Below are 12,196 nucleotides of genomic sequence, written 5' to 3' on the forward strand. Positions count from 1 at the left end.
TAATTATTTGGTCTATATAGGAACACGACGGCCGGCCTCCGTGGCGCAGTGGTATGCGCGGTGGATTTTCAAGACGGAGGTCCTGGGTTCGATCCCCGGCTAGGCAGATTGAGATTTTCTTAATTTGTCCAGGTCTGGCTGGTGGGAGGCTTCGGCCGCGGCTAGGTACCACCCTACCGGCAAAGACGTACCGCCAAGCGATTTAGCGTTCCGGTACGATGCCGTGTAGAAACCGAAAGGGGTGTGGATTTTCATTCTCCTCCTAACAAGTTAGCCCGCTTCCATCTTAGACTGCATCATCACTTACCATCAGGTGAGATTGTAGTCAAGGGCTAACTTGTAAAGAATAAAAAAAAAAAAAAAAAAAAAAAAAAAACACCTTGCTGGGTTTAACATCATTGTCATTTGCTTTGACAGTTTTAGAATTATTGATAAAGAAAATTATACTTTAAGGCCTTTAAATATAGTCCAATATTCAATAAAATCCCTAATTCAGAGCAAAATCAACCTTAAGGATCGAGTTTATGGTTGAATTTGCAAATGCGACTACTTGAATTGAGTGCCAAGAAGATGTGTTTGGCACTCATTGGGGATGTTTTTTGGTCGCTGATAGTGCAACCACTTTTTAATAGGAATAGAATTTAATAGAATACACGCAGACTTAGCGACAAGCGTGTACTGTGTGCCTAGTGGGAGTTTTCAATATTTTCATACTGTAACTATCGCGTTGACGTAAACGCGAATTTGTATGGAATTGAAACAGTTGTGCAGTAGTATAAGTATTACCAATTATTGTATGAACAGCCTGTATATACAAATATCACTCAGATGTCAGTTTTATTCACTTCATACCCACCTTTTCTGTTTTTGCTTACATTTTGTTTCTAATTATTGTTATATTAAGTTAAACGTAGTGTTTTTATGTATTTATGTGTAGTTTTAATTGTAAAATTAAATTTCTCTTTCTAATTTTTAATTATTTTTAAGTCCATAGTAGATTAGTATTATATAGTAGTAGATTTAATTACAGTATTGTCAACGGCGAAGGGTGCGCAAAAAAACTTTAACAAGTTTATGTCTTCTTTTAATTTTTATCATGTAATTATTATATATAATTAAATAAATAAAATAAAAAAAAATAGTGCCACTAGATGGCGCTGATTCCATTCCGTAGAAATTCGCGTTTACGTTAACGCGATAGTAACAGTATCAAACTGCCACTAAACCCTCTTCTCGAAGTTAGACAAAGGGTTTATTGGTAACATTCTCGGTGGGAATTGTGAGACTTGACAGGCTTTAATTCAATAATTGTGTTTGTTTAAACCAGTGATTCCCAAAGTGGTCTATATCGACCCCTAGGGGTCTATGTCAAACTGCAAGGGTTCTAAGACAGCGAAAAAAAATTTGGGGGTCCATTAAATGAAAATAGTTTCCACGATAGTGGATCATAACACATACACTGATAGTACCTATTTTTACATCATATTATCTTATAATATCAAAACATATACATTATTTTAAAGTAACTATGAAGTAAAAAAAATAATATATATATTTATAAAATTGTAAATAAAATATAAAATTGTGTAAGTTGTAGGATACAGAAAATCAATATCGAATAAGTAGGGGGTCTACCCAACACGGAAAAACATGGCAAGGGGTCTACGACACAAAAATGTTTGGGAAACTCTGGTTTATAATAATAAAATATCGAAACACAAAGTTAACCAATTAAATACTTAAAACATAACGTGACGTCACAATAATATTTTTAACATAAAATTGAACAGACTTCAAAGGTTCTTCAGTTATTCTGATTTTAACACAATATTACTATACCGATTTAAGTGAAAATGAAATGGCGCCAATCTGGAAGTATACTCTTTCAAATAAAAAAAGAATTTTCAAAATTGGTCAACAAATGACGAAGTTATAAGGTAACAACTCAGACCAATTATTGTATAGGACCTGCCTCGCTAGACGTTACTTTTCTGTCAAAGTATATGATCAACGATCTAATGCGATTATAAAAACTGTCTCTATAAAATCGATGTTAAATAGTTGTATTGGTGTTCGTCGGTTAAAGAGCTCCGTAAAAATATCTTTTTGTGTAATTGAATGGTGTAAATAATGGGCACAAACTTCTAGTTTAGTATAAGATATATACCAAATCTAAGCTCGTTTCTAAGGAAAATGACAGACAATTTTGTTCGTGACTATGAGTGCGATACAGGTCCTTCTATAATTGGTCTGAGGGTAACAAACATTAAAACAAAATATACGCGTCAAATTGGGAATCACCTCCTTTTTTTTTTAAATCAGTTAAAAATAAAACTTAATTTTCGAAATATATGTAAGGGTCAACAGTGCGCGATGTTTGTATTTTGCCAACATTAGCCCGTTTCACTGTGCTTGTTTCCACTTGTCCAATCCTCCAATCACCCTCATCTATATCATACTTATTATATACAGCACCCGTTTGAGTTTTATCATCATCATCATCACCATTATCATTTTTATCACTATCCGGTGTGATAGCTTGCACTTGTCCTACCCTCCTATCACCCTTATCTATATCATATTTATTATATACAGAACTCGATGTTTGTATTTCATTATCATCATCATCATCACTATCCGGTGTGATAGCTTGCGCTTGTCCTATCGTCAAATCACCTTGATTTTTATTATTGTTAAATACAACATTACTCTTTGGTATGTCCTTGGTTGCATCAATATTAACATTTATATTAGCATCGGGTGTCACTTTCACGTCGCTATTCGCGTAATTATTAATAACTATATAGTCTATGTTCTTATTGTTACTGGATATGTTTATGGTTATTTGTTTGTCTATGGTTATGGTAATGTTGGTGGAGTCCGAACCTGGTTTGCACTGAGCGATGTAGTCCCAACTGCCGTCGATGCAGTTCATGTTGGATAGTACACCAGGATAGTAGTAGTTTGGTGTTCTGCAGTACGGCTGGACAACGGTTCCAGCTGGTTCCAGAGGCCCACACTCCCTGGAGCCGATGAAGGCGCCGGTGCTAATGCAGCGGTATTCAACACTTGGGTGCTTGTTCAGTCTGCAGAAACCTGTAATCATCATTTATCATAATCAGCCTGTTATCACGGCTCACGGGACCAGCCCTCCACCCTTGTAGGAGACTAGCCTACGCCCCGCGGTTCCACCCGCGTAGTTCCCTTTCCCGTGAGAATATATTACCCATATTTGGCTCACTGCTAAGCTCTAATCTCCTCTCAGAATGAGAGGGGTTAAGCCAAATAGTCCATCACGCTGGCCAAATGAGGATTGGCAGACTTCATACACGCAGATTATTAAGAAAATTCTCTGGTTTGCAAATTTCCTCACGATATTTTCCTTCACCGTTTGAGACACGTTATATTTAATTAATATGTAAACGGTTATCAAATGTTGAAATTCACACACGTAGATTAAGATAATTCTCAGATATGCAGGTTTCCCCGCGATGTTTTTCCTGTTTGAGACAAGTGATATTTAATTTTTTAAAATGCACATAACTGAAAAGTTGGAGATTCGACCCAAGGCCGTCCAAATCGATGGCCTCGTCGAATTATCTCTAGGCCTCTATAATGATAGTGGTGAATGTAATTTCGACTTTAATCCAATTTATTTCTTTTGCCGTGGATAACTTTGAGCCATGGAGTCGCAGTGCTCTGTGAATTATTTCACCGCAGCTAGTTGCCTCGACAGAAAAGCTGGCGCATTTTGCGTAGAGGATCTGCCTGGCTGTCCAGCGCGGAAATAAACCAGTTTGACCTTGAAACCATTGTAGCGTCCCGCATTAGGGTCCGCCCCATTTCCCGGGGAACCAGCGTCAATCCATCGGGTCTCTTGCCATCATCCCGACTGATTCCTGACGGCTCGATTAGCGCAGGAATATTTATGGTGGCAAGAGCCCTTTTTATTATATCATTAAGAAAGCCATGCCGAAATAGCCTACCGCTACTCCTTGGACATGAAAGCCCGTGGATTCCAAGTTTACTTACCTGTTTTCCACATGGACATTTGTGCTCTAAGCATAATGGCAACACGAAAACTTTCATTGTCTAATAAAGTGCCAAGATTTTTCGATGGCAAGGCATGAAGCCAATACCTATATTCTTGAATTGAGATTAAAAATTCCCAATCGTATACTTGTAATTCATGTAACACTCACGGACACATTTGGGCATGTTGTTGGACCAGCTACCGTCGTAACACCACAGCGTGTTCCTGTTCTCCTCCACACCGAACCCTGGGATGCAGGTGATGTTGAGCACCGCGCTGGGGTACGTCTCCCCCGGCACCGCGCCCGGCACGTTCGCCACGGTGTATGTACCGTACTGCGGGTACTGGGGTAGCACGCAGTTACCACCTTGGGATGGTCTGGGAAACAAAGTGGTGGGGATGATGACTTTTGAATATGATTTTCGAGACATTAAGGGAAAAAGAGGTCAGTATCAACTAATAATCTATACCAGTGATTCCCAAAGTGGTCTATATCCACCCCTCCTAGGGGTCTATGACAGCAAAAAAAATTTTGGGGTTCATTAAATGAAAATGGTTTCCACGATAGTGGAAACACATACACTGATAGTACCTATTTTTTACATCATATTATCTTATAATATCAAAAAATATAGTACATTATTTTAAAAGTAACTATGATATAATGATAATAAAAAAAAATATTATATATGTTTATAAAATTTAGGATACAGAAAATCAATATCAAATAAGTAGAGGGTCTACCCAACATGGAAAAACATGGCAAGGGGTCTACGACACAAAAAAGTTTGGGAAACTCTGGCTTCCCAGCCATTTTATCTTTATTTTCATTTTAGCTTTATACTAATATTATAAAGTCCGATTTAAAAAATTCTTTCAGTGTTAGATAGCCCATTTATCGAGGAAGGCTTTAGGTTATATATTATCCCCATACTCCTACGGGAACGGGAACCACGCGGGTGAAACCGCGCGGCGTCAGCTAGTAATACATATAGATCAAAGATCGTCAGGATGTTTGTAATATGAACAACAATTCCAAATTCAATCATAAACCTTTTAACTTAATCAGATAAAAAATCATACATTTGTGTCGTCTCGACATCCCTAAATTGATTGATTGATTGAAAATTATAGCCATAAAATGTTTTTTTTTCGCTAGACTGTGAGTTAGCGTGATTTCATTTTTAATATTATTAAGGGGTTTCTTGTATTGGACTAATAACTGTATGGCTTACTCATGGTGAAACTAACACGGTGTACAAAACATGTGAAAATAAAATAGAAGAGGGTGAAAATATAGTGGTAGAAATATTACATCGAGTAAATAGATAAATAACTAACTAACTAATATAATCACTATTAGCGATAAGGTCGCCTTTGCCTATAAAATTGATGTGTTCTATTGTTATTTTCTTTTCTGTGCAATAAAGTTATCCTACTAATATTATAAAAGTTTGTGTGTAAGTGTGTATGTGTGTAAGTATGTTTGTTTCTCTTTTACTCTGCGGCTACTGAAGCGATTTGGCTGAAATTTGGAATGGAAATAGATTTTACTCTGGATTAACACATAGGCTACTTTTCATCCCGGAAAAATCCACGGTTCCTGCGGGATTAGTGAAAAACTAAATTCCACGCGGACGAAGTCGCAGGCGTCCGCTATTTATAAATAAAAATCTTTATACCTCTTGTTCACAACAGTGAAATGTGTTTATAAGACCGATAGATGATGCACTCACTTGCTGGGTGGTGGTGTGACGGGCCGCTGGGTCACAGGTTCGACTCCGGCGCTGTTCCTGTTGCACAGCTCGTCCGACTCGTCCGACCCGTCCGCGCAATCTTGTATCTACAATCACATAGTAAAGATTTGGTAATAATATAATTTTGAATTAAAAAAAAAAAAATTGTCACACATTATATCCGGATGAATAATTATATGTACGGTTATCGTACTACCTATTCTACCTACCTAAGCTTCAACCTATTTTGAAGTTTATATTTTGAACATTTTTATCCCTTAAAGTTATGGAATGCTCTCCCTTTAAACATACGGCAATCAAAGACACTGGACATTTTTAAAAATGCCGTAAAGACTCATTATCTGATGCAGTAAAGACGATCTGTATATATTATTTCTTTTCAATATAAGGTATTTATTAGTATATTTTGATATGTATTTTATTCATTATTGTAGGTATTTGTGTAATATTGTTTATGTATTAGAATGTAAATTATTTGTATGTATGTGTATTACTAATACTATGGTTATTTTTGTTTTACGCCACCTGCTGATGTCCTTAAGTTTTCCTAAACCGAAGGTTGCCTGGAAGAAATCGCTACTTAGCGATAAGGCCGCCTTTTGTATGCTGATCTCTTCCTAATTTGTTTTTTATTTCACTTGTTTTTGTCTTTGTGGTGTGCAAATAAAGTATATTTATCTTTATCTTATCCCGGAATACCTCATAGTATCCGTTGAGAAAACCTTATTTTTATACAGGGTGCTCGGGAGTATTTTCTATAACTCTACTCCGGTTATATTGTTTAGGTAAAATTAATTAAAAATGTCTAAGGAACATGTATTCTAAAATGAATACTTTCGGAGTAAAACATATTTCTTTTGTAAAATAGATCTTGTCTAAAACGATTCATCTATGATGAGTGATGACATCTGTGGTTATGTCAACTTTTGACATAACCTTCTCTTTTGTCTGTGACAAAATGATTTTGTAAAAATTAATGGAGGATTTTGATACGAGTTTATAAAACGTGATTGATTACTAGTAAAATTACATTTGTACACAGTGTAATAACAATAAAAGAGTGTAGTGCTAAACGAGTTTTTATTTAACATTATTAACAGATCTTAAATTGTGTCCTGATATTATGACCTAGCCAAACTTATTCATTTATAAATATCAGGCGTCCGCTAGGTAATAAAATAAAATAATATAACACATCACACACTCACCCCATTACAGTCGGAGCCCTGATCCACACAAGCCCCGTACGCGCACTGGAACAGGTAGCCCGAGCAAGCGGTCCCCGCGCAGGTCGCCAGCGTCTCGTCCGAGCCGTCAACATAATATAACACATCACACACTCACCCCATTACAGTCGGAGCCCTGATCCACACAAGCCCCGTACGCGCACTGGAACAGGTAGCCCGAGCAAGCGGTCCCCGCGCAGGTCGCCAGCGTCTCGTCCGAGCCGTCAACATAATATAACACATCACACACTCACCCCATTACAGTCGGAGCCCTGATCCACACAAGCCCCGTACGCGCACTGGAACAGGTAGCCCGAGCAAGCGGTCCCCGCGCAGGTCGCCAGCGTCTCGTCCGAGCCGTCAACATAATATAACACATCACACACTCACCCCATTACAGTCGGAGCCCTGATCCACACAAGCCCCGTACGCGCACTGGAACAGGTAGCCCGAGCAAGCGGTCCCCGCGCAGGTCGCCAGCGTCTCGTCCGAGCCGTCAACATAATATAACACATCACACACTCACCCCATTACAGTCGGAGCCCTGATCCACACAAGCCCCGTACGCGCACTGGAACAGGTAGCCCGAGCAAGCGGTCCCCGCGCAGGTCGCCAGCGTCTCGTCCGAGCCGTCAACATAATATAACACATCACACACTCACCCCATTACAGTCGGAGCCCTGATCCACACAAGCCCCGTACGCGCACTGGAACAGGTAGCCCGAGCAAGCGGTCCCCGCGCAGGTCGCCAGCGTCTCGTCCGAGCCGTCGCTACAGTCCTTGGCGCCGTCGCAGCGACCAACCGACGATATCATCTGACCGTTCGCACATTTGAACTGCCCTCTGGAATATAGAGGACATGTATTTCTGCTCTATGCGCTTTGTGCGAGGTCCCCGATATCTGACGTCACCCAGACGTGGGCTTTTTAACTCACGATCTCGGGGGCGCCTGGACTGATACACTCAGGCCAAAACACCCTTCCCGAACGGCCCTCTAAGCCGAGGTCCGACTCTCAGAGGAGACGCCCTTAGACAGTCGTCCCACCCATCTACTCTGCTTCTGCCATCGGGCCCCATCAGGCGATGCTTGATGGGACGCCGCTAAGGTCCCATAAGGAGCCTACGGCACTTACACAATCATAAAAAGAAAATCTATGCGCTTTGTGCTACCATTAGACTTATCGCACTACGCGGCCTCTTCTATGCTTGCTCACTAGTTCTGTGAGAGCGGTTGCAGCAGAACCTAGACTTGCGCGAGCAGAATTACAGACAATTGGCGAATCTCGTCGCTGGCAAACCATAGCAGTTGCGACACTCAACTAGTCTTGGTCGTGGGCTAATTCCCTTAAATCCGCCCTGATCAATATCAGTGCTTGAAGACGAAAGTCTTCGAACAGTGCGTGTTACCAGTGATGGCCTACGGATCCGAGACTTGTTTGGTATCTTTGGGCCTTTTTCGAAGGCTCAAAGTCACTCAGCGGGTCTGCGTGATCGAATCAGAAATGATGAGATCCGCATAGAAGAACCAAAGTCACTGACATAGCGCAGAGACTCGTGAAGCTGAAGTGGCAATGGACAGGCCACATAGCTCGAAGATCCACTGAATGTTGGAGTCACACGATACAGAAATGGCCATCCTGTACTGCAAAGTGCAGTGTGCATCCTCAAATTCCTTTTGCCAATCAAGTAAAAACAGATTTATAATCGCCCAAACGTTTTCTTTCAGCCGTGATAGCCCAGTGGATATGACCTCTGCCTCCGATTCCGGAGGGTGTGGGCCTGGAGCATGCACATCCAACTTTTCAATTGTGTGCATTTTAAGAAATTAAACATCACGCGTCTCAAACAGTGAAGGAAATACGTCATGAGGAAACCTGCATACCAGAGAATTTTCATAATTCTCTGCGTGTGTGAAGTCTGCCAATCCGCATTGGGCCAGCGTGGTGGACTATTGGCTTAACCCCTCTCATTCTTAGAGACTCGAGATTAGCAGTGAGCCGTTGATAATGGTGGTGGTGGGTTTTCTTTAAGTCCAGAGCTTATCTGACAGACTCAGACCAATTATAGAAGGACCTGTATCGCACTCATAGTAACGAACAAAATTGTCTGTCATTTTCTGAGGAAAACGAGCTTAGATTTGGTATATATCATAAACTAAACTAGAAGTTTTTGCCCGTTTTTTTACACAATTCAATTACAGAAAAAGGTATTTTTACGGAACTCTTTAACCGACGAACACGAATACATCTATTTAACATCGATACTATAGAGACAGTTTTTATAATCGCATTAGATCGTTGATCATATACTTTGACAGGAAAGTAACGTCTAGCGAGGCAGGTCCTATACAATAATGGGGAATGATGACTAGGTTTGAATATATTGATTTTAATGATACATTCGGGTAAATAAGGCCAAAGTTAACTAATTTATACATAAAAAGCAAAGATTGCCTGGATATTTGCAAAATAAATAAGATTATAAAATTTCAAAATCTATTAATTTTTTTTATCGTAATTAGATGAAAATTCATACAGTTTTAGCTTCCTTACATTAAATGTGACATTTTTCAATAAATGAACTATAAACATAAACGCACAAATAACAAACATATAAGTAATTTTGTTTGAACGCCCATACAAACCTAACGATCAGCGAGCCAACGATGTCACTAAATCGTGCCATTTTGTATGGGGCGTTTTTCAGGGATCCGCGGCAGCGCCGCAAATCTGACCCTTTAACTCCCTGTAGCTCCGAAAGTAATGATCGCAGATACCCTGTTACTTTTACAAAATTGCTTTACTATTAGTATACTCTTAATTTATATACAATTTAAAAACTGTCATCATCCCTATTGGTCTGAGGAGAGAGCACGTACCGGACAACTTGTGTTTGGTTCCGACAGCGCGGCAGCAGCTCGTCCGAATTGTCAGCGCACTCCTGTCTGCCGTTACATGGTGCTGTGCGATCCACGCATGCGCCATACGTGCAACGGAACCAGTTGCTCTGGCATCTGGAAGTAAAGAAAGAAAAGAAAGAAAGAAATATTTTTATTTTTAGGTAGTGCCACACATTACAATATTAAATTCTAAATATATAGCTTATAGCTAGATAATAGATATTCAATAAAAGAAGAAGGTGAGTCGAACGAGCTCTTTCGTTCGCCCACTTTAGGCTAGGCCATCTACATCTACACCTACATTCACATTCCATATTTAATTCATATTTAGAATACTGTAAAACGCGCATGCGTAGAAAAATTGTTTCGCCCATTCATTACACGATTTCCAATTCATGATTCCACATCGCATCACCTGTTTGATAAATCCTTTTATTTTTTATTCTTTTACCATTTATAAATCAGTGAAATAATGAATATACCAATCAACATCGCCTCATTCAAGTATACCTAATATATAAAACTTCTATGGCGATAAACGCCCGTCAATATGTGGCATAACCTAGAAAAAAGTATTCATACACATTGTATAATCGACCATTCGACGCGGTGTAACGATTATCATAAATTTAGTTTAGCGATGTGCTGATAGATGGCAGTGTCAGTATAGTTTGTAACTTTGTATCGCGATATCGAGTGCTTCTTACGAAGGGTAAGGGAACCTGTTGTACCTTGGTCACTTTTTCGCTTAACGATTTAAAAAAAAAATCGGTTATAGCTATTGCGATGAAACAAATTTTAGCTGTTAGACGAACTAATGTGGTACATAATATAAATTATACAAAAGCATAGACCATCATTTTTACAGGTTTTACATAAACTAAAAAAAGTTTGGAATGTGGACCAAGGTACAACAGTGGTGATGTACCTTGGACCGCCTATGGTGTACCTTGGTCAAAGTTAGAACTCGTCAAATAAAATCCATATTTCTCGACAAATAGCACATTTTTATTATTTAAAGGTCTCTTAATATCTTTATAAGCTTATCTAATATCTACGACATATCAATTAATCTATACTAATATTATAAAGAGGTAAAGTTTGTAAGTTTGTAAGTTTGTCACATTTTTTAAATGGGGTAATCTTCGGAACTACTGGTCCGATTTCAAAAATTCTTTCACCAGTAGAATGCTACACTATCGGGGAGTGCTATAGGCTATATTTTATATTAGTATGATATATATTCGCCGAGTTAATACAGTTTTTGTCATACAGGTCGGACCGAAAATCCTCTTAAGCAGACTTATTCGCATGCGCTGCCTTAACCATTGTGTAAAATTGAAATTAATGTATGGAGGCTTTATGTACCTTTAAAAGTTCTACAAAAAAGTCCGCGACACCATATATCTATCTTCTATATATTAGCAGATATAGTACCTTTTGTGTTTTAAAAATTATAAATTTTATATACTTAAGTTTGCGTCATTATTTATGCTACTTAACTTAAATCCTTATCAAAATAAATTATTTAATAATCACAAGGATATTATGGAGATAAGATTTGCCCTTTATAGTATGTTAATTAGTTAAATAGTTTCGGAGATAACACAAAATTTCTAAAAGACGCAGAAATTCCGCTACATGACGCCCCGCGCTTTCAATTACGTAGTTCCCGTTCCTGTGTGAATATGGGAATCAAACATAGCCTATGACACTCGCAAATAAGGTATCTTTCTATTGGTAAAACAATCTTTCAAATCGGTCCAGTAGATCCAAAGATTATAATTTTAGCATAGAAGTCTCTATTTTCCTTTGTCATCGCACCACGCTCATAGGGCTTGACCGATTTTGCTAAGGGTAGGGTAAGGTAGGGAAGGTATAGGGTAGGGTAGGGTACAGGTAGGGGTTGTGTAAGGGTAGACGCAGAAATTACGGTACATGACGCCATGCGCTTTCAATTACGTGGTCCCCGTTCCTGTGTGAATATGGGAATCAAGCATAGCCTATGACACTCGCAAATAACGTAGCTTTCTATTGGTAAAACAATCTTTCAAATCGGTCCAGTAGATCCAAAGATTATAATTTTAGCATAGAAGTCTCTATTTTCCTTTGTCATCGCAACACGCTCATAGGGCTGGACCGATTTTGCTAACGGTAGGGGTAAGGTAGGGAAGGTTTAGGGTAGGGTAGGATAGGGTAGGGTACAGGTAGGGTAGGGGTTGTGTAAGGGTAGGGTAGGGGTAAAGGTATGGTAGGGGTAGGGTGGGGTAGGGCATGGTAG

At 39.2% G+C, this 12,196-nt stretch overlaps 1 protein-coding gene across 1 annotated transcript in view; it reads right to left on the reverse strand.

Annotated features, from left to right (window-relative positions):
• LOC112053910 (modular serine protease) overlaps positions 1–12,196 on the reverse strand; it is a 44,197-nt gene that overhangs the window by 15,121 nt on the left and 16,880 nt on the right. The window contains exons 6-10 of the mRNA XM_024093518.2: positions 9,895–10,029; positions 7,679–7,859; positions 5,770–5,876; positions 4,203–4,411; positions 2,887–3,096 (exon numbers count right to left, since the gene is read on the reverse strand). Coding sequence (XP_023949286.1) covers positions 2,887–3,096; positions 4,203–4,411; positions 5,770–5,876; positions 7,679–7,859; positions 9,895–10,029 — 842 coding nt within the window. The remainder of the gene's footprint in view (positions 1–2,886; positions 3,097–4,202; positions 4,412–5,769; positions 5,877–7,678; positions 7,860–9,894; positions 10,030–12,196) is intronic.

Source organism: Bicyclus anynana, chromosome 26 (genome assembly GCF_947172395.1).
Source record: "Bicyclus anynana chromosome 26, ilBicAnyn1.1, whole genome shotgun sequence".
In the NCBI taxonomy this organism is placed as follows: Eukaryota; Metazoa; Arthropoda; class Insecta; order Lepidoptera; family Nymphalidae; genus Bicyclus; species Bicyclus anynana.